Source organism: Sinohyriopsis cumingii, chromosome 12 (assembly GCF_028554795.1).
Source record: "Sinohyriopsis cumingii isolate HCF-2022 chromosome 12, ASM2855479v2, whole genome shotgun sequence".
In the NCBI taxonomy this organism is placed as follows: domain Eukaryota; kingdom Metazoa; phylum Mollusca; class Bivalvia; order Unionida; family Unionidae; genus Sinohyriopsis; species Sinohyriopsis cumingii.
Genome location: NC_142972.1, coordinates 59,784,296 through 59,808,888, shown reverse-complemented (window position 1 = coordinate 59,808,888; position 24,593 = coordinate 59,784,296). Strand labels below are relative to the sequence as shown.

The window sequence follows — 24,593 nt, the reverse complement described above, 5'->3', positions numbered from 1 at the left end:
GTTAAGATGAATCAGAACAGGATGTATGATAACATTCATTATTGAGGGCTTGCAGAATAATCTAAATTACAGGAAAAGATAAACGCAGAAAAATCATCAGTCTGTTTATATAGATTGCATCTAGTTATTGACATAGATACCTTAAATTTATAATAAAGGCACTTTCTTTGTGTACTTGTGATTCATTTCCAACTGCAAACTGCGTAGATCCAGATCTGCTATTACATAATACACTGGCAGATCTGGGTCTGTGCCTCTTGCAAATATTAATCTGAAGTTGAGCAAACAACAAAGATCTGTTTGCACCTTTTGTGCAATAGCAAATCATGGTCTGTATTGCTTCTGATTGGACCCAACTTGGATATAAATAGTAACTGATGGAGTTTGACAAGAACTTGCAAATACTTTTGGACAATAGACCTTAACATCCCTGATCAGAAAGATTTTGTAATCGGGTGTAAATGATCTAGATCAGTATGGATGTACATGTACCAAGAATTGAAGTTTCTGTGTCAGAAATCAAAAGATCAAGGGGTACCAATGCATATTAAAATATAGGATGATGTTCATACCTGTGTAGTGATTGCTTGCCATTACTCACTGGTTATTAGTTTTATTGCAGAAGCAGACATGAGGGAGAGAGATTTAACCTTTGGTATGCTCTTAAAGGAGGGGGGAGCTCAGATGTGGGGATTTCAAAATGGGTACTATAGAGTGATTAAGCAGTTTGGGGAGTGGGGGCTGATATCAGGATTTCAGAATAGATACCATGGATCAAAAGTATATCCCTTGCTAACTTAGCTAAAAAATGAAAATAAGTTTCAATATGTCCATCAAAGGTCAGTGTATTATGAAGGGTATATTTATGTTGTATGCCCAGCCATCTCTTCCTTATTTCATTTAATATAAAAACTTTACTTTTCCACCAAATACTATTGCCACTTTGTAAGTAGCTTACAGTTGTGGCTAAAATACATTTTGCAATGAAAATGCGAAAGGTTAAGGACATTGGATGTGAAAGAGGCAAAACTATCCACACAGTAACTTGATTTGTATACCAGATACTTTGACCAAACTTTATAGATGGCTTGCATTTTAGATAAGAAAGACACCTGTTACTTTTGGCGTCAAAGATCAAAGTAACAAGAAGAAAAATGGTTTCTGAACGATATTTTGTTTTCTTTATGATCTACTTTGACCAAATATTTTTGAATTACTTGCATTTGAGACCAAATGTGTATTCATTTTGCGGTACAGAGGGTAAGGTCACATAGTTTAAAAGAAGGAAGAATGATTTCTGCATAACTACTTTAGCTCTGTACCACATACCTTGATTAAACTTTGTAAATGGTTTGAATTTGAGACTGAAGACACTGTTGATTTTGGATTAAAATTCAAGATCAGACATACTCCAGGAATGAAGATGGTTTCCACAGTATCTCAAGTCCAATGCCACAAACTTGAGGAAAAAAAAACATTTAAGCATTGACCTGCATGTGAGACAAGAAAAAGTCCTGGCACCTATTGACTTTGAGATAATAGGTCAAAGGTCAGTTAATGTACTACTTACTTAGTCTTTAATATCAGAATACACTGGAGCTTCTCCTATTGTTTGCCAATTTTGTCACATGCAGATGCTATTTATTATATTATAATATATACTCACATAGATGAACCCAACTGCAAGCTGCACAGACCCAGATCTGCTGTCGCATAATGTGCTGGAAGATCTGGGCAGTTTGTTAAGAGTAATCAGTTAGGCAAACAACATAGACCCTGGTTTACAGGTGCATTAAGCTACAACAGATCAGGATCTTTGTTGTTTGCAATTTGACTTGTATTAGAAATATATGGTACAGATACCTACTCCCCCATTTTGGAGTATGACTCAGGGGTTATAGCCCAAATTCTTTTACATATCGTATGTGTCCTCCTTCATCAAATACGTATACAAAGTTGTTTCTTTAAAATTAAAAAATGTCATATTTTTTATTTTGTTTTTGACATCTTCCCTGGGACCCCAAGGGAGTGGTCCAAAATCATACCACTGTCGTAGATGATCATCACACAGGCAACCATTTTATCAAGCTAGATAAATTTCCACCCATTACTTAAGGATGAGAGTAAGTTATAATCAGTTGGATGGAAGGGGTGACAGATGGTATCAAAATAACCTACCAGTGTGGGGACCTTAAAAATAGGCATATCCCAGAAATTATTAGCCTCCCTAATGCAGAAAACCAATCCTCTTCCTGAATGGGGATTTCATGCTGAATCTAACCCTTCAGACATAACTTTGTATTCTCTGTGGAAACTTTTTGCAAAACAATTCAAACTACATAAAAGGACCCCGTGTGTCAAACCAGTCCTGATGATACAGACAATGTCCATGAGTACTGAGATCAAATTTAATATCATAATGTTTTTCTTAAATTAACATAGATTTAAAGCAAATGAGCTAAATATGTTATGAAATGCCCATTACTTTTGTGTCCTAATTTATACTAAAGTTGTAAACTCCTAATTGTGGATTAAGTTTGTAATCTCTCACTAAGATCATACTTTTTTAAATAACATAAAATAGTTTATTTATTGAAATAGTAACGCTATTTGCAGACCTAATTTTAGATTTGTCCATTTAGATTTTTTAGCAAATCTTTTCACATATAATAAAACCAGTACATTTAACGACACATTTTGGCTTTCACATATGACAAAACCATTACATTTACCAACACATTTTGGCTTTCAGTAGTCGGTTGTATCTAGTTATCCCATTACAGATCCGTGTGATGGTGGAAAATAAATTTGATGTTGATCCTCAGTAGTTACAAGACCAGGCATATTAACATCCTAATTTACAACTGTGTTATGTTCTGGCAGGGAGAAGAAAGAAAAAAAAAAACAGCATAGCTTTAATGTCACTTGTGATAGACCCTTTTCAAAGCAACTTTGTTTACATTCTTTTTATATTTAGCAGATATGTCATGCAAGGCAGAGAAAACATACAACTTTTGAAATGACCAGTTTAGTTCTCCCTGATTTTTTTTTGTAGTGAACACAAAAGAAAACCTTTATTGCTGGCAACTTTACTTGAGCTTGGTAATTCTTGCATTTAATATTACCTGTGGAATCAGAATGAGCTTGATATTCCATGTATGGAGATTTCAGTAATATCCATGAGGTAACAAGTCTTAATGGAATTTGTGATTGTTGTATACTGTAGATTTAAATGCCAGCAAATGTTGATACTTCTAATGACAGTACAACTGTGTTCAGAGATCTTATTATATGAATTGAACTAATGACAGTACAGCTGTTCAGAGATCTTATTGCATGAATTGAACTAATGACAATACAGCTGTGTTCAGAGATCTTATTGCATGAATTGAACTAATGACAGTACAGCTGTGTTCAGAGATCTTATTGCATGAATTGAACTAATGACAGTACAGCTGTGTTCAGAGATCTTATTGCATGAATTGAACTAATGACTACAGCTGTGTTCAGAGATCTTATTGCATGAATTGAACTAATGACAGTACAGCTGTGTTCAGAGATCTTATTGCATGAATTGAACTAATGACAATACAGCTGTGTTCAGAGATCTTATTGCATGAATTGAACTAATGACTACAGCTGTGTTCAGAGATCTTATTGCATGAATTGAACTAATGACAGTACAGCTGTGTTCAGAGATCTTATTGCATGAATTGAACTAATGACAGTACAGCTGTGTTCAGAGATCTTATGACATGAACTAATGACAATACAGCTGTGTTCAGAGATCTTATTACATGAATTGAACTAATGACAGTGCAGCTGTGTTCAGAGATCTTATTACTACATGAATTGAACTAATGAGACAGTACAGCTGTGTTCAGAGATCTTATTACATGAATTGAACTAATGACAGTACAGCTGTGTTCAGAGATCTTATTACATGAATTGAACTAATGACAGTACAGCTGTGTTCAGAGATCTCATTACTACATGAATTGAACTAATGACTAAATCGTGATTTATGTAAAACCTCCAGATCAGTTAACGATGAAACTAAATGAAATGAGAGTAAATGTACACCACTACACTTAAGTGACATGATGTAGATATTAATTGGAATCTTACCTTTTGATTGAACATGCAGGTCCGATCTATTAAGTCATCAGGATTGCATGATTGCCACTCGTCACAAGGTGCTTCATTCCAAACAGTGCACACCACAGTATATACATGAGAATTTTGACTCATGATTTAGATGGAGAGTTCGTTTGGATGGATATCTATGAAGTATTAAAGTCATCAGATGAAAGGCTCCATATCTTTCCCTGCCACCAGAGTTATGATATTTATTAGGTCATTGAGATACTTCGCATAAATATTACTGTGTACAGTCTGATTGCATATCAGCTTTGGAGTTTGCACCTTGCTACACACCCATTGGAAGGAAATTATGGAATGTCACTTCATTGATTCTATTCTGTTGTCAGTGTTTCATACATATACTTTGTATGCAACAGATTGTATAACAGACTGACAGGCTTTGAAAAAAGAACATCTATTCCGCAAATACAAACTTTTAATGGAGAAAAAAAATATTGAGGACAACACCATGATAGTTAATATGAATTACGATCTGTGTGGTTGCATTACAGTCTGTATAGATAAATTTTGCACTGGTAGTAGCTTATCATGATGGAGTGAACAAAAATTTCAAAGGTCATCTAACCTGATTGTCTGATTTTGTGATTGATTGGGAAGTGAAGTGCAGTTCATTTTATTTGCTCCTGAATGTTCAGAACCCGGCGTTATTTTTTCCATTTTTATCATTCATTGATATTTGTGATCTTCACATTCACAAATCGCAGATATTTTTGATCACTGGAAATTAAGTAAGAGAAGGAAGTGACTTATCTTTCAGACGATGGGGAGGAGAAAACAGCAAATGTAAGTGTTTCAAATAAAATAGTGAAGATAGTCATTTTAGGAAAGTGTTTTGATAGCTATTGTTTTCATAATCTTATGTCCACCCACCATTTGATATACATATAGCTAAGTACCTTGGGAGTTGTTTGAAAGTTTTTAGAGTATCATGTTCTAATTTTACCTGAGATAAATGAAAATTACATAATTTGCTGAAAAATGGTGTTAAACCCTACAACAACAACAACATAATGGTCCTACTCGTGAAACCTCTTAAAAAAAGAGAGTAACCATTATTCATAGGTCATTTTGCTTTGTTCCAGAATATATTTTTACCAATTTGTCCACTGAATGGTCACCTTGTTTATAAGGAATTCTTTTAACTGAAAAAGGGATGACCTGATAAGAAGTAGTTTCACTTCCCCCTTATTTGCCTTCTGTTCCCATGAGATGATATTGGTCACGTGACTTATTAGAACAATGGGTGCATTGATATCAGTTGGAGAACAAAGTTTTAAGGAAGAAAATGCCCAATTATTTTTATGCCAGCAAAAGTGATGACCTGATAAGAAATAGTAAGACCACAGTAGTTACCGCATCTGCTTGCTTTAGTCAAACTGCAAACAACAACAAAATGGATCTGCCATAGCATAATCAGCCTGCAGATCAGGGTCAGTGTTTTGTTTGTTCTGCTGATTACTTCAAACAAACTGTAAATATCCAGATCTGACATAAAATTATATGCAAGGAGATCTGGATCTGTGCAGTTTGCAGTTAGATAATCTTATAAGCTTAAAGTACCAGTACATCATATTTGAGTGGAGGGAGCAGTTGCAGGGGCAGCAACAATTAGTTTTTACCCACCAGGATAAAATAATGTACAGAAAATGGTCCAAAAACTAAGTTTTTTTATGCACTAAAACATGCATGCAAGATACATACCAGCTTGTTTAAGTTTTCCATTTGGTCATTTCAAGCACTATGGTGTTGGTGTTGCATTTGCGTTTTTTTGGCACAGTTCTTGTTTTACCTATATAAAAAGTAGACTATTTGCTTGAAATTTCACTTGACAAGCAATAATTCTACATCAATATCCTACATCAACATGGGAATTTTCATCATTCCCAGCATTTCATGAACAGCATAGATTTGGTTTGGTTTGGTGTTTTATAGCACGCCAACACAAGTAGACTGCAAATGTTGACTTGAAATATTGCATTAATTGGTATGTGTATATGTGATTAGGATTTTTAACCTAGCTTTAAAAAAATTTCAGTCATAATCGCTGCAATGTCTGCAGTGTGGCAGTTTATAGTGATGTCTAGCACTGGGGCATCATGCCGCAGACATGTAGCATGATGTCCCACCCGGTCACATTATCCTAACACCAGGATGACCAGTCCTAACACTAACCTCTTAACGCTGAGTGACTAGCGAGGCAGCTGTTAGCCCCATTTTTGTAAGTAAGACTTGGCCGGGGTTCAAACCCACGACCTTCCACTTCCAAGGTGGACACTAACCATTTGGCCCCTGGAGTGGTCTGTATACATTGGCATGTCTTAAACACTTGGCAACATATGCAAATGAAATTTCTACAAACAAGCATGCAGAAAATCAAGCTCTTTTTGGGGGAAAGTGGCATGTTTCACATGAAAAATATCCAAGATGTGTTGGTATCATCCTGATTGCGTATATGACATGCATATCTGATCCATGAATAGTTCTTAAATCATTGAATTTGCAACAGTTGCCTTAAAACCTCCTTAAATTTAAAGAAGACTTTATCTTTTAAAAGTACTTAAATTTGTTGAGTTGAGGGAACACAAAATTTAAAAAATGAATAAAATTAAGGACTTTTTAAATTTAGATTTTTAACAAATTTACATATCCAAAATTCATGAATTACTAAATAAAGTGAGCTAAAATTTGTTGGATCAAATGACACACAGCAATGTGTATTATGTGAAGACATTTTAAGTCCTTGAACAAAATATTTTCCAGGGCTTTGTGCACAAAATCTATTAACCAAATAACGTATCCTGTTGTCTTTGTGGTTTTAACACCATTCATGGTATAACCGGTTTAGGAAGAACACAGGAAAACCGAGTTAGAACTGCACATCTTGCCAGAGCTCACTGTATTGGAAGATGTTCTTGTTGAATATCAGCGTCACCCTTTGAGACAAAAAATTTATATAAACTAAGTTAAGTATGTTTTTGATGAGATGCCACAAAATAAAATCCTTGTTTAAATGGATGTGGTCAGTGTCATTTATCTTGTAGGAGTACATGTTCACTTTTTTGGAAACGTTTATCTTTCTAAAGTTTTTAAAAATGTTTTTTAAAACTTTTTTTCTTTATGGCTTTGGAATTGAACTGTTAATGTTGGTATTTGTGAATAAAAACATGGAAGTCTTTTATCTTTCTGTGCTTTAGTTCTAAGATTTTCATGTGCAGGGCAAAAAGATTTCTATCCCCCAGAAGCCATATGACAGGTAATATATTTTTATGGTAGAGAAAAATTTCCTTTTACTGGCCCATAATTTGATAAACATGAAGGAAAAAAGTGGGGTTTGGTTTTTTTGGTGCATAAATTACACATCCTGAATCTAAGGCAAGTAGCTTGTTAATGGATTTGACCAGGTCAGTTGTCTTCAGGTTTATATGGTGGCTCACATTATTTGACTTTAAAACTATGAACACCAATCATATTTATCTTTGTTCTGGTTATAAAACTTGAAGTATTCTAGAATATTGATATCTGGTCATAAATCAACAATATAAAAATGTAATTTGGGAATAGGCCAACTGTATATACCATCTTTATCTGCTTATAAGTCTTGCTAAATTGCAGTCTGCATGGACCCGTATATGCCGATGTTTAATGCACCAGAAGATCAGGTTCTATGCAGTTTGTTTGGAGCAATCAGGTGAACAAAGAAACAGACCCTGATCTGATGGCGCATCATAATCATAAACAGCAAATTAGGGTGTATGTTGTTTGTGCCTGGAACCGACTTATAAGCAAGTACATATGGTGCATATGCAACAGCGCCCTCAAGCTGATCATATATATATGTATGTATTTTGTTTGACTTGGTCTTTGAAAGAATCTGTGGCAATTTAAACTTGATATTCAACATTTTTACCTGTAATTGAATCATGGGTGTCATTTGGCCCTGAGGGAATCCAACTGAATACTTGTTCTTCACACCTACATTTTGTTTGTCTTGTATTGTTTGTATTGCATGTAAAGAACAACTGATACGATTATTTAAAAATTGTATCACCTGAATTGGTTCAAAATAGGTCCACATAGAGGATGTTTCTTCTTAAGACATTGTGTAATGTGGAATTTTTTTTGGTGAACATTGCTGCTGAGATTGATAAGAAAAGTTTGTAGATGAATGATATTCTTTTGGCAGATGTGAACATAAACAAAATATAAGTGTTTTCCAGAACAGCGAAAGCAGACAACATCAATGTTGTCTGAATACGACCATTAAATGCCAATACAAGGGCTGGAAAAAAGATGAGAAGTCTGTGGGACTCTATACAGCACAAACATTTTCATTTCGAAGGATATTAGAAAATGTTTAATAGATAAACAATATTTTTGCTGAGAATGATATTAGAAATGTGTTGATAAACAAGCAACAGGTGATTAGCCAATTTTTGGTGTAGAAATGCATTCATGAAATTACAGTACAAGGGGAAAGATAGTCAAAGTAAAGCCATGGAGGTTTGCTTGTGTGTTTTGTTTGCTTTACAATGTATATACAAAATGGCAGAGTATAGTTCTTAAAACTTAAGTATGCTATTTGTTATTCCTGGATTTACTTCACTATTCTTGAATACACAAGTTTGTATGATAATACATGACATCTAAGACCTGATAAGAGTTTGCAGTGTTTTCAAAACGAAGAAGATCAAACCTGAAATCATTGTCTGCTTTACTAGCATATACAGCCTGGGTCATGGAATTTGTCATCTGAATTCATTCCATTTATGGGCATAGTGGAATTTTCCATTTATAACTTGTGCTGGTTTTATAAAGTGTATTTGCAATATATATGATATGTATCAAATATTGCTAAAATATGGCTTTAAACCATGGTAAATATTCCTTGCTGAACAAAATCACTAACATTTATAGAGTAAGCTAGCAATTTTGATCATTTTGCACCCTTAACGTTTGAATTGAACACGCTTGTGAACTCAGTTCTGTAATTTCCTCTGATGAAGAAGCAGACTGCAGGAACCTTGTTGTAGTTTTTTGTCCTTTGAGAAGTGATTTGTAAATAATATGTCTGAACAAGTTAATACATGGCATGTAGAAAGGAAAATTTATATCTTTCATAATTCATGTTGGTTGCGTCTTAATGAATGCCATCGTACAAATCAAATGGAACCCATTCTCAACATGTTTTCATCTTAAAATATTTCCATTGTTTCTCAAGTCATAAACTTGAGGGATGTTCACTTGTGTGTTTTATTGATGGAAAGCAATGATGCAGGATATAAATACTGTTTTTTCTTGATTCAATTGGATAGTTTGGGTTTTATATACAGTTGATCAGTTGTTGATCATCTGACTGGAAACATTATACACTTATACACCCAGAATGATTTCTTCATTGAAAAGGATATTTTCTTTCAAACATACAAGAGGACAGTTGACATTGGAACATGATTACCCCTGGCCAATAAGGCAAGTAATTTTATATATGGAAGGTTTATACCTACCATATATACTTGCTTGTAAGTCTTGCACAGCTGGTAACAACATAGACCCTTATCTGCCATTGCATAATGTGCCAGCAAATTATAGTCTATATTTGTTCTACTAATTACTGCCAACAAATTGCATAGACTCAGATTTGATGGCACATTATGCAGTTTACAGCTGGACCCGAGTTACGAATGAGTAGATACAGTAAGCTACAAATAAAAAATTAACTTCTCATCACATAAAGTAATTATTATATATGAAGTAATTATCATACATGAAGTAATTATCAATCAACTCTGAAGGCTTTCAGTACCTCATCTGGCTTTGAGATCAATAAAAATTCTTGAGTTTGATTTTGTTTTGACCTATCACAGAATGATTTACATTTGAAAGATTGTGTTGCCTTGCCTTATAGTCAAAATGCAATCTCAAACTCAGTGCAGAATTTTAAGACCTTCAGGCATGGCTTTCAAAAATTTGTATCTTTAAATTTTAAGATTTTGAACTTCATGCATGTGAAAAAATATTTTAGAAATACAATCCCAAGTACTGCATAATTATCTATCTGTTTATATCATATTGAGAAAATGTAGCAGTTGTAAATGTTGCAGAAGGAACACTTGAAAATATATCTAATCTGAATTTGACCCAATATGTTGTAACCTCTTTAGATATTTAATCACTCAAGTATGGCATGCAAAAGTTTTAATTATGCTTTTTATCGACAAAATCGCCAAGTTTTAGTCCACTTAAAGTACTCATTATTTGACACTGCAGCGAAAATTATCTTGGTAAACCTGCTTTATTGCTGTTTATACTTGGTTATAAGTTGAGTCCAACTGCAAACAGTATAGACCCTGATCTTCACTCGCATAATGTATTCACTGATCAGGGTCTATGTTGTTTGTTCTACTGATTACTCCTAACAAGCTGCTGAGATCCAGATCTGCCAGTGCATTATGTTATGGCAGATCTGGGTCTTTGCAGTTTAACTCTACATTTAGGCTAGCATATATGGTACTCTCACACCCTCTTTTATTTATCCTGACATTCTTTGTTAACAAGCAATTCATTAACAATAAAGTAAGGATAATTTCACATATCATATATATAGCTATGCACTTGGAGAATATTAGGATTACAAATTGCTTAAATGATTTGTTAATATCAATTCAGACGAGGAATATTAATTAAAAGCTTGGTCAAGAGATGGAGTGTTGACTTGACAACATTAGATTACTTGCAGAACCTGTAAGAACAGCAAGGTCTTTTAAACTGACTTCCTTCCCATCAGAACTTTTGCTGTGAAAGCATGGCAGGATAACGTTTTGGCAGGTAATTTTGAAGTATGCCACCTCATCTGGCAGGATGATCCAGTGGTGTTGAATTTTTTAATTTTTTTTAATTTTAAATTTCCACAGCTCAAAATGATATTGTAAATACTTTGTTTTATAATGACTCAAAAGTATTTCTGCTTTCTTTTCTAGTGAACATTCCCCTAGAACTGTGGTACTGCAGAGGGGGTCTGAAGGCTTTGGATTTGTTCTAAGGGGTGCCAAATGTAAGTAAATAAACAGAGATTTATAATTTATTGATTTTGGCTCAGCACAAAACATCTGTGAGCAGTTGATTGTCACATATAGATTTTTAGATTTTCAATATTTGTGCATTTTTCATCAAGAGTACAAAATAGAGTTTTTTTAAATTCAGTTATTCATAATATTGGGGCTTCTTACATGTAGACAACACCATTATTTCTTAGAAGAACAAGACGGGATATTTATTATTGTGTACAGTTTGACAGACTTTGGGAATAGTGTTTCAATTAAATATGTGTACATTTGAACAGACTTCGGGAGCAGTGTCTAATTTAAATATGTGTACAGTTCAACAGTCTTTGGGAGTATTGTCTAAATTAAATATGTCTACAATTTGACAGATTTTGGTAGTAGTGTTTAAATAAAATCTGTACAGTTTGACAGATTTTGGGAGTAGTGTCTAAATTTAATATGTGTTTAGTTTGACAGACTTTGGAAGTAGTATTTAAATTAAATGTGTACAGTTTGACAGACAACTTTGGGAGTAGTGCCTGAATGAAATATGTGTACATTTTGACAGATTTTGGGATTAGCATCTAAATTAAGTATGCGTTCAGTTTGATAGACTTTGAGAGTACTGTCTAAATTAAATGTGTGTACAGTTTGACAGAATTTGGGAGTGGCGTCTAAATTAAATATGTATACAGTTCAACAGACTTTGGGAGTAGTGTCTAAATTAAATGCGCTCAGTTTGACAGATGTCTTTAAGAGTAGTGTCTAAATTAAATATGTGTTCATTTTGACAGATTTTGGGAGTAGTTCATAATTAAATATGTGTACAGTTGAATAGACTTTGGGAATAGTGCCTGAATTAAATATGTGTACATTTTGACAAATTTTAGGAGTAGTATCAATATTAAATATGAGTACAGTTTGACAGACCTTAAGAACAGTGCCTAAATTAAATATGTTTATAGTTGGACAGACTTTGGGAGTAGTGTCTGCAAAGGTCATTGCTCTGGTTATTTTCTATGTTAAGGATATCCAGTATTAGTGCTTCTGAATATTTACAAGCACTAATCCAGTATACTTGTAATAGAAATAAGATAAGAATTCTTTATTTCAGACTACATAGTCCATACATGTCAATTAAAATATAGATATAGTAGAAACATTGTAACCATACAAGAACATACATACATACATACATACATATATATATATATATATATATATATATATATATATATATATATATATATATATATATATATATATATCATACGTACAAGTGTACAGATGCATCCACAGAATTTGCTGCACCCTGCATTGTCAAGAATGAAATTAAGTGACACATTTAAAGAGTAATTTGTTCCATCTGCTAAAAGTTTGAGAATTTTAATTGAATGTCATAGTTCCAAAGAGATTTCAGTATACAGTTACTTACTACTAGATATTCTTGTCATCATTGAGAATACATACTTTCTCATTACTTCATCAAAACTGAATACATTATAATTTACAAACATGTTGGAGGCACTGTTCCATCTAGGAAGACCTAATAGAAAACGAAGACAGTTATTATCACTAAAGTTTGTCCACAGAGGAGAACAATACATAGTGCAGAAATAAGATTTGAGTAATCCAATTTTGATATTCAATGAACAGTTCTTAAATTTACATAGAAGCATATTTGTTCAAGTACACAAAAATCAGTAATGTCTCATTATATCTTCATTATCTGACCGATTGGATTTCAAAATGTGACCCAAATATGTGTAACTGTTGACATATGAAATGTCATTGCCATTAAGATATACAGGGGGAGGAGATGGTAATTTGAAAGAAGTTGGCTGAAAGATCATGCATACTGGGTTTGTTTGTATTATAGATATAAAAAATTCTCAAATGCATATTGTTCTCATATCTTTAATAATTTCCTTAAATAATACCCATCCTAAGGTTTTTCCATTTTGGTATCAAACAATATTCCCTTTCTTTTTTATGTCAGATCATCTTATCATGGTTCAGAAGAAATAAGATAAGTTCACATCCTAATAGACACTCCCAACCATAATACTATTTTTGGACCTCAATTATCGCGTTATAGTGGGGTTCCACTGTACTATAAATTAATGTCTGTTCAAGCAGCTTCTCACATTCCTACAGGATCCATGACATAAGTAGATTTTTTAGATAAACCATTACACCCCGTTGTTATTACCTAAACAGTGCCAGTCGAGACATGTTCCTAAAGCTAATGCCATCAATTCTTGTTTGAAAAGAATTCACAACTTAATTACACAAATGAACTAATGGACTTTACTCCTTGTCCAAACTTCAAACTTTTCCAAGATTCACTCCCTGTTAATGAAGCTGAAGCTCTCTCTGGTTTCAAGTCTCTTAAATTCTTCTGACCTACATCTCTTGGATGATTTATTTAAAAATATAAGTTCTTCTTACTCATTTCAGAGTCAGCTTCCCTTTTTGGCAGAAAAATTTGGACTGACTAATTTCACGAAGGAGATTTACTTAAACTTTTTGGATTTTGTCTGGGAACACACACACACCCTTGGTTAGATTAGCCAGTCAGGATTAACTTTCTTTAACTGCCAAAAGTTTAACACTCCCATTGAAGTCAGAATAATTCTCTATAGACCACCTTTATTAACCCTTTACCTCATACAAGCATCTTTGGACGCCTCTACTCCATTCACATGGAAGCGCCTTTTGACGCCTTTACAAAATTCGCATGGAAGCGCCGTTTGACGCCTGCTGTAAACATCAGCCATTTTGAGCTAGTTTTCGTAGCGCCACCTTCGGGGAAAACCCACCTATTAGATACTACATTCATTTCTGCGAATGACAATTACGTCAGATCACGTGGTCGCTATTCATGCACTGGTCGATATCTGCTATTTAAAGTAACTGGGTCGTAATCTCCACTCTCCAAAATGGCAGCCGCCGATTTCATTCAGTACGTACGATGTTTTCACGATTACAATAACAACCACGAAAGATTCAGTAAATTAGGTAAAGTCTCTAATATTGATGTAGGCAGCAATTAGTTTCTATAAATTATCAAATTCAGATGACTTAGTGATGTAGACGCACACGAAAACCTTGTAAATTCCGAGTATCAGAAATGGCAGCTACGGTTGGTCACGCAGCATCACTGACATGACGGTGAATGAGTTCTCTCTCGATTTTGAAGCACATAAAAAATTATTCTGTGAAAAATAATTACACAGCTTTAACAATCGGATTTTACTCTTAAATTTTTCCACATATAATATATGTGTACCAAAAATGTAAAATGGTTAAAATTGATGTTAAACGTAACATACACTACATTGCTTAACAGTTCACAGGCAGGATTTCATTCAGTACTTATGAAGTTTTCACGATTAGAATCACAACCACGAAAGATTCAATAACTTTGGTAAAGGCTCAGATATTTACACAAGCAGCAATTAGTTTTTATTGATTATCAAATTCAGATGACTTAGTGATGTAGACGCAGACGAAAAACGTGTAAATTTTGAGTATGGGAACTGGCAGCTACGGTCGGTCACGCGGCCTCACTGACATGACGGTGAACAAGTTCTCTCTCGATTTTAAAGCACATAAAATATTCTTCTGTGAAAAATAATTACACAGCTTTAACAATCGGACTTTACTCTTAAATTTTTCCACATATAATAGCTGTCTACCTAAAACGTAAAATGCTTAAAACTGCTGTTAAACGTAACACCACTACATTGCTTAACAAATCACAGGCATGCCTATGGATATGCGGTCTGCTAGGTAACAGGTGTTCTATTTATAGCATGCTGCACTTTGTCACTATACTCCATGAGGTAAAGGGTTAATAACTATTAAGGAAAATGTCATTTTATGACACCTGTTTAAAATGGCCAAAGATTTCCCAATATTTGTCTCTGGCTTGTCATAACCCTACACTTAACCCTACATTGATGTATCTGTTGGACCATTATCTGAGTGGATCCTAATTTAAATCCACTCGTGCCCTAAACAGAGCACATCCCATCCATCTTAGGCAGAAATTTATTGCGACCCTAGCCTATACATCAGTCTTAATGTTTACATGTCATGCTGACCAAAATAAAAATGTACAGTGAAAATATCTAGAAAATTTTGTGCCATTACGTTATGACCTTATTCACTTTGCAAGATATATCTTTGTTGAACGTTTTTGATAAAACATCCCTAGGATTGGCATGATAGTGTTTAAAAATATATTTGGCAGAAAAACTTGGACTGACTAATTTCACAAACGAGATTTACTTAAACTTTGAAGTTTGTCTGGGAACACACACACACACACACACACACACTCTTGGTTAGATTAGCCAGTCAGGATTAACTTTCTAATATATAATAGTAATGCAACTGGACTTAACAGAAATGGTGTATCTTTCAGAATAAAAATGTTGTTAATTAAATGTTCGGGAACACTCTAGTTTACAAAAGGTAAATAATGTAGTTTAAAGGTTGTTGTTGTAGGGTTTAACGTCATTTTGCAGCACAAGATAGGCTATACATGACGGCCATTATTAATGGTGGAGGAAGAACAGGAAAAATCCCGGAAAGAACAACTGACCCACAAGAAGCTACAGGCAAGCTTTCTCACATACCCACATTGGCCTTAGTTTAAAGGTATTTTGGAAATTAAATCAACATGATGTGTAATGTTGTGTCATCATGTGGACTTAAGCAGTTCTATTCCACTTCTGCTTTTTCCTAGTGATGCTACAGTTGATCAAAAACCATGTATATTTTAAGAAATGAATTAACAGAAAAACCCTATTAAACAAACCTCTTAAGCAGACATTTAGAAATATATGATTTAATTGGATAGGTCGTTTTTTCATAACTCCCTGAGTCACTTGCATGTTCAGGCAAGTCAACTATACTAAGCCATTTACACATGTGAGCAAAGGAAATGAAGATCTCACCACAAAAATCTTTACTCTTAGTGGGTTTGACTGAGTTATTGCCCCTTTTAGGCTGAACCTTTGCCGCAGCATATTGAATTATGCTTGCTTAATTTGTGTCATATTGGTGGGGGCATTCGTATTATGTGGACACATATCCAGTGTCAAAAAACAAAAAATAGATCTACTCACTTCGTACAGATTTTGGCGGTGGCTACTAATCATTCCTGGGGCCCCAAGTGACCAAGTGGTCTAAAGTGCTCACCATTATTTATCGCTGCTGTCTAACCTCTGTTTGCGTGGGTTCGAGTCTCGGACTCTGCTAATGTGGGTATGTGAGAAAGCTTGCCAATAGCTTCTCGTGGTCAGTAGTTCTTTCTGGGATTTCCCGGGTTCTTCCTCCTCCATTTATACTGGCTGCTATGTATAGCCTATCTTGTGCTGAATTGTGTAAAACCCTACAACAACAACAACTAATTACACTGGTCAACAGTGAAATCATTACTGACTTGAAAAGGCCCTAATCTGTAGTATTTTGGTGTGCCGAACACGAATATAACCGTGAAAAATTTGTATTGGCTCTCGTTTTGAAGATATTCATATACCTCATTTTCTATGTTTCACTGTGTAAATTTCTCCAGTAGGACTGCAGCAACATCCGGAATAATGATGTAACATTGCATAATACCATCATGCTCACATCATCCACAGTTGATTGCATCATTTTCTGATGCAATGCAATACTAATGCCATGCGGCTGCTGAAGTAAGTTGACGTCAGCAGTGTACTATACATGTGTAGGCCTATTATACTAATGCCAGGCGGCTGCTGAAGCTGACGTAAGCAGTGTACTATATAAAGCCCAATCAGATAGGTTCAGCATTTAAAATATTTTAGACGTTGTGCGAGACAGTTCAAGCTACTGTTACATAAAACTTATTATTTTATCCATTTACGTACAATAAAGAACAGTAATGCCTCGAAAGTGTGTTAATACCGTGGACAATTTTTGCTATATTTGTGGGGAAGTGACATTTGCCAACCAGAAGAAAAGTATCAATTCTCAAGTGAAGAAGGCATATCATCTTTACTTCGGATGCAAGGTTGGTGACCAAGACAAGCCTTGGGCTCCGCATATATGCTGTGCTACATGTACAACACAGCTTTCACAGTGGTTGAATTGCAAAAGGTCATCAATGCCGTTTGCAGTCCCAATGGTGTGGAGAGAGCCAAGCAACCACCTAAATGACTGTTACTTCTGCTTGGTTCCTCCTCTTTCCGGCGGAATAACGAAGCGAAAGAAGTCGAGAATAGTCTACCCAAACATTCCGTCTGCATTGAGACCAGTTCCACATGGTGAGGGACTTCCTATTCCAGAACCTCCAGCAGAATATTCTCTTGATTCATCTGACGAAGACAAAGGTGAGTCGACCTGTTCTTCTCCTGGTCCATCAGCATGCAGTGATCCAGATTTTCACTGTGGTGCATCATCAACCCCACACAGAATAACACAGGAAGAACTAAATGACCTGATTCGTGATTTGGACTTATCAAAGAACAAGGCAGAATTGCTAGGATCAAGACTCCAACAATGGAATCTTCTAGAAGAAGATGTCACAATTACTGCATATCGAAAGCGCCACCAGCAATTGGAGCCTTTCTTCAGAAAGGAAAGTAATCTGATATTCTGTTCCGATATTGAGGGCCTCATGAATGCTTTAAAAATCACTCATGACCCACGAGAATGGAGACTATTTGTGGACTCTTCGAAACTGAGTCTCAAGGCTGTGCTTTTGCACAATGGAAACATTCTTCCATCTATTCCAGTAGCGTATGCTGTCCACATGAAAGAGACATACGATAACTTAAGGCAGCTACTGAATTCCATTGAGTATAACAAGTACAGCTGGCACCTCTGTGGTGATTTGAAGGTAGTTGCCCTTTTAATGGGACTGCAGCAAGGATATACAAAATACATGTGTTTCTTATGCGAGTGGGATAGCCGAGCAAGGGAAATGCACTACATGAGGAAGGAATGGACTCACAGGCAGAATGTAGCCATTGGAGAGAAGAATATCCAACACCCAGCTCTGGTTGAGGCTCAGAAAATCTTGCTACCACCCCTTCACATCAAACTAGGTTTGATGAAGAACTTCGTGAAAGCCATTGACCGGACTTTGCCAGCATTCCGATACCTGCATGAAAAATTCCCTCGACTCAGCGAAGCAAAGATTAAAGAGGGAGTTTTTGTGGGTCCTCAGATTCGAGAGCTTTTCAAAGATGACCGGTTCAACAACTTGCTGGAAGGTGACGCGAAACAAGCATGGAATGCTTTTCGCCTAGTTTCTACAAACTTCCTCGGAAATGTTAGGGCAGAAAACTATAAGGAACTAGTAGAAGACATGTTGATGAAGTATAAGAAACTTGGCTGCAATATGTCTCTAAAGATTCACTTCCTTCATTCCCATTTGGATTTCTTTCCTAGCAACTGTGGTATTGTTAGTGATGAACACGGCGAACGTTTTCATCAAGATATCGCAACAATGGAACAAAGATACCAGGGAAAATGGTCCACTATAATGCTGGCTGACTACTGCTGGACACTCCTCAGAGATGCTCCCGAACAGCTGTACAAGAGACAGGCGAAGAAATCTAAGATGTAGTCAATGACTTGATTTTTTATAGGTAGGCTATTACAGTTGACCTTTTACTATTGGAATGCATTTCGTTATGTAAACATTAATTTCTTGCAGATTACAAAAAAACTAGAGCCAATTTTGCAATTTGACTGTCATATTCGTGTTCAGCACATAAAAATTGATAAGAATTGACTAATTTTATTTCAGTAACATGACTTTTGTAAAAATTTGTTGTCCAGTGTTATTCCAGACTGCATCCCCATCTTTAGACCTTGAAAGTGAAGATTTATCAACCAATCAAAACAAAACATGTTCTTGCATAACAATAATTATGTTGATTATTCAGTAAACATCTTGCATTCATCATGTGCTGGACTTGATTGCCATCTCTGTTATGTAACAGTATTTAAACAAAAGTTATTCCAAGTATGTGACACAGTCTCTTTTGTTACAAAAGGTACATTAATTTATTGCAGCATAAGCTGAGAAAAGTACATTTATTGTGTATACAACACTATGCTTGACAGGGTTGGAGAGGGACTTGGGTAAAACTAATATAGGTTTTGTAAATGGTTACATTATGTAAGCTTTGAGGAAGATTTTTGTAACTAAATCGTTTACCATAATGTTACATCGTTAAGACCTGGTTATGCTTGAAACGTGAGTGGATATAGGTGTTCCATCTGCAAAGTACGTCTGCCATTGATTCTGTACAAAGTACCTCTGCCTTTGACACAGTATAAAGTACATCTGCCTTTGACTTTGTACACAGTATGTCTGCCTTTGACAATTACAAAGTACATGTCTTTGACCCATTATTAAATGTCAAATATATCCTGCTTGTATGAATTTTGTCCCAGATTCATTCAAGTTATTTCCACCATACATAGAGATTTTTTCAACTTTCTTTGTTTTCACTGATAAGTTAAAAGTCGAAATATAGTGATCTTGTACATTTAGGTTGATGCCATTTAACCATTTTTAGTCCCAAACAAAAGGTGTTTCCAGTCGGCATACTGTACCTGTTTCTCATTGCCAACCCTTGCCCTTTTTACCCCCACTGTTTTAAAAGAAAAAAAAGAAAAAAATGACATTAAATATTTATAATGCTTTTTTTTTATATACAAAAAGGAATGACCTGCTTATCCTAATTATAAAACCAATGTACAATAGGAAACATTGTGGGGGAGGCCGTACAAAGGAAATTTCCACAAGGGACCACAAGACAGGTGCCTTTTATATATAGGGCCTAGTCTAAAAGTGAAGCGAGATGGAGATTTGTTTCTGGGATCCTGGACAGACAAAATTTAACCCCAGTCGTAATCTAAATGAGCTCTAGGCCCAGTGAAAAATATTTCTAAATAAAAACGAGGGAAATTCCCAATGTATCGCTCTTTAATCCCATTGATCACATATGTTCCCAAAATAATGGGTCCATATAATTTTCATGCACACAAATATAAAATATCCAATAAGAAAAATGGCTTATCAGTGTTGTCCATATATGTGTATGCCTTTCTTGAACATGAATACATCAACCATGTCAGGAGGAGCCATGGTGACTCATTGGCTAGTGTGGGACTGGAAGGTTTAGGGTTGAAATCTACCATCAAATCAGCCTGGGTTATCTACTGTGACATGTACCTGGACAAGACAGTTTATTCCATTTGCCTGGACACTAAATAAATACTTTTCATGCTTTGCTGTGCCACCCCCCTCCCCACCGCCCCATTATTAAACCAAGTCAAACCAGACATTACCAATGTCAGCTCAGAGTTGTTGTAAAACAGAAGCTGACACACTGGTGTGTTTCAGTGGCTGTAGATTCAGATATTGTAAAAGACTCAATGGATACAATACATAATGACAACAACACAACAAATGACAACACTAACACCACTAATATTAAGAACAACAACAACCACGACGACAAGTTCAAGTAGGGTTGTCATCTACCATTTGATGAATATTATCCAGACTTTAATTAAAAATTGAGTGTTCCCCATACTACTGTATATTACTTTAATTTCAGTTTAAATTCAAAGAGCTTCGGTGACCAATTATTGTCAATATTACAAGCTCTTAATGGAGGGAATTTTCTAAGACAGCCACATCCTGTGATTAGATGTTATTTAATTTCAGCTTGTTCTTATTATCAGGAGCTTAACCTTGTGACCACAGCAAATAAAGTTGGACAATACAATTTGCAGTGCTAATGACAGGTCAGATGACCGGTCAGATTGGATGTTGACTGTTAGTCATGCACTAATCACACCTCCTTCTGGACCAAAGCAATGTATACTGTCATATTGAAATTTTGCGACAGAATTGAAACCTTACAACATAAAAAAGTATTTTTGAATTTTCTTTCAATAACAAAAACTTAAAAATTAAAATCAGACAGCTTTTTAATATCTTAAAGGTTAAAGATTAAAAAGTATTCTGTACTTTTGGCCACCATGTCACGTTGGTATTAGGGCCTTCAGTAAAATATGTGTGGGTCAGAGTGAGTGTATGTGATTTGGATTTTTAAAGTAGCTTTAACAGTTTTTTGGTCATATCACTACAATGTCTGCAGTTTGGCAGTTTATAGTAATGTCTAACATCCAGTATGGCCACCTTAGCAGTCATCTTAATTTTTTTTATACCTGTGATCTCATACATGTAATAAATGTGCATAAACTATGATATGTGATAATAGTTAGTTTTATACGATATGTTTGCCCTTGTCAGTCAATCCCCTTATGCTTCCGCAAATTAGTTACCCATCCTGTTTACTTTAAATGTTAATAGTTCATTGCCAACATATAAATAGTCATGACTATATATCTTAACACTGCTTCTATCCAATTTAAGACTATGGTATATTAACAAAACCAAGGAAAGTAAGTACAGTTATTATGTTAAGAAATGTTTTTCTTTTATTGCTATAAATCTTACTTTGACTGATTTGTTTAATAATAGATACCACTGCAGATGTGATCATATTTTTTTCGCAAAACACTAAAACAATTTCCCCGGAGGAACACAATAGTAATTAAAAGTCAACCTACTCTCGGCTATGTGGTGATTTATAGCTGTCAGATTTTATTGCCCTAAGAGTCGTGAGATCTTCATTTCTTTTGCTACTAACTGTGAAAGAAAAATTACTGTAATTTAAACAAATTTCATTTGAAGAAAAAGAAAAAATTCTATTTTGGTGTAGAGATTATATATATTATGTCATGAATAAACAACACCATATACTGTACATGTATTCTCCTTTTTTAAATTCCCTGAAATGTGTAATAAAGCCTTAAGTGCCATCTCCAAAATTATAGTCAACAACCATCAATCTTTTAAGATTCAACTTATACAATTTTACCCACAGGGTAAGTTTAACTAACACCTATTGAGAACCTATTTGATTGTTGGTGAGAACTGGGGTCATTTAAGCTCAAAGTAAAGTTTGCTTCCATTACATTTATTGTACCTATTTCTACATTTGCAAAATGATTCAAGGCACTGCTCATGATTGGTGCTATCTGTTTCAAATTTTGGAAAGTTCTTAAAATTTACTTTACACAAATGGCAGAATGCATAATCATGTCCCATTGAACACGATTCCAACCACTGAAATTCCTGTTTTCATCTATTATTGAATTTTATGAGATATTTTGGTTCAGTTTTACCATTTAAGCATTTGGATATAACACACACTAAGATATTTACAAAAAAATCTTTAAATTCCGAAGCCAAACTGACCAAATTTATGCCACTTGAGCTGTTTTAATTACTAATCACTAATTACTAATCCATTAACATCTTTAATCCTTTCCAAATTACTTCTCATCACTCAGAGTATAATCAGTCTTGACAAAATTTAAACATACACATGTTAAACTGACCTGTTACAAGAATCCAATTAATGTTGATTAATTTATGCTGTGTAAGCTCTTTAGTAATCCATAATCCAGTGATTACTTTTATCTAGCAACGTATGTGTCTTACTTTAGTAATCCAAAATCCAGTGATTGCTTTTATCTAGCAACTGATGTGTCTTACTTTAGTAATTACTTTTATCTAGCAACTGATGTGTCTTACTTTAGTAATCCAAAATCCAGTGATTACTTTTATCTAGCAACTGATGTGTCTTACTTTAGTAATCCAAAATCCAGTGATTACTTTTATCTAGCAACTGATGTGTCTTACTTTAGTAATCCATAATCCAGTGATTATTTTTATCTAGCAACTGATGTGACTTACTTTAGTAATCCATAATCCAGTGATTATTTTTATCTAGCAACTGATGTGTCTTACTTTAGTAATCCATAATCCAGTGATTACTTTTATCTAGCAACTAATGTGTCTTACTTTAGTAATCCAAAATCCAGTGGTTACTTTTATTTAGCAACTGATGTGTCTTACTTTAGTAATCCAAAATCCAGTGATTACTTTTATCTAGCAACTGATGTGTCTTACTTTAGTAATCCATAATCCCATGATTACTTTTATCTAGCAACTGATGTGTCTTACTTTAGTAATCAATAATCCAGTGATTACTTTTATCTAGCAACTGATGTGTCTTACTTTAGTAATCCAGTGATTACTTTTATCTAGCAGCTGATGTGTTTTACTTTAGTAATCCAAAATCCAGTGATTACTTTTATCTAGCAACTGATGTGTATAACTTGTTTTGTGTAAGCCCATTCACAGACACATTATCACAGTAAATTTGTAACTATTACATAGGAAGAAAGGTGTGAGGGAAAAGATATATAATTTTGTTTTTGAATGTTTTAAATAATAACTTTGGAAGATCTGGGAGATTTGAGTGTGTGATTTGAGATGCTCCTCATCAATGGGAGGAAACCTTCGAAACCAGGAGGTTCACATGCTATATGGTCATACATTGATTCTAATTTGAGAGACCAAATTGTTGGCACCTGATACTTTCTAACATGTTTTTATATATATTATTATTATAAATATTCATACATGTGACAGAATGGAGAAAACCGGAGATTGCAAAATTTGGTCAGTTGTTTTGACTTGAAAAGAGGGACTTTCAACAAGCTGATTTTTAGCATGCAAATGGGAAAAATAGCACAGCTACAAATTTCTATTTTTTAATAAAAAAAATTTAAATACATCATCTCATCACATCAAGTCAGTCCTTTCACAGTAACTTGTTGCCATTTAGGCTCTCCATATATATGCACCACAAGCATTTTTAACATTTCTTAGTAGATCACTGCTGGATTGTATTGGTGGCAGTCTTCATCACTGTTGATCTTTACACTTGGGATACGATGTACTGTTTAACTGGATCCAGGTTTCTACATTGGACATTATGTGACAATGTAAGTGCAAATCAACTGGTTGCACCAAAAAATTTAATTGGCAAATGCCTGAGGTTTCATTCAAGCTGCTGACTGCCTCCCAGAACTTTTTCAAGCTCAGTGATAAATCGGTTTAATTTGTGAGGTTCCTCTTAAAACTGACTTTATTAAGGACTGTCACAGTGTATATTCTTGTCCCTTTGGACTTGATCCAGTAGCTAAATTTCCTGATTCCATCTATTATTGAATATTGTGCAATATTTCTGTTGTTTAGACTTGGACAACTTAGCAATGGGAGACCACACAAACATTAAATACTGATACCAAATTGACCTATTTTATACTACGTGAGCTCTTTAGAAATTCCTAATCCAATCATAATCCGTTAACATCCCTAATCCTTTCTGAATTAATCTGGTTACACATACTATGATCCTGTAATTAATTTTAGGTTATTTTCTATCAAATTAGCAATCCCAGTCA

General features: G+C 34.7%; 1 protein-coding gene and 1 long non-coding RNA gene across 3 annotated transcripts in view; one reads left to right on the top strand and one right to left on the bottom strand.

Annotated features, from left to right (window-relative positions):
• Window positions 1–4,914, bottom strand: part of LOC149786559 (uncharacterized) — a 52,818-nt gene extending 47,904 nt beyond the window's left edge. Inside the window, exon 1 of the long non-coding RNA XR_016424980.1 lies at window positions 4,129–4,914. This is a non-coding gene — a long non-coding RNA (uncharacterized LOC149786559). The remainder of the gene's footprint in view (window positions 1–4,128) is intronic.
• Window positions 1–24,593, top strand: part of LOC149786558 (uncharacterized) — a 206,657-nt gene that overhangs the window by 145,437 nt on the left and 36,627 nt on the right. For both annotated transcript variants that reach the window (XM_089977064.1, XM_089977065.1), the window contains one exon: window positions 11,142–11,215. In XM_089977064.1, the coding sequence (XP_089833190.1) occupies window positions 11,142–11,215 (74 nt within the window). The remainder of the gene's footprint in view (window positions 1–11,141; window positions 11,216–24,593) is intronic.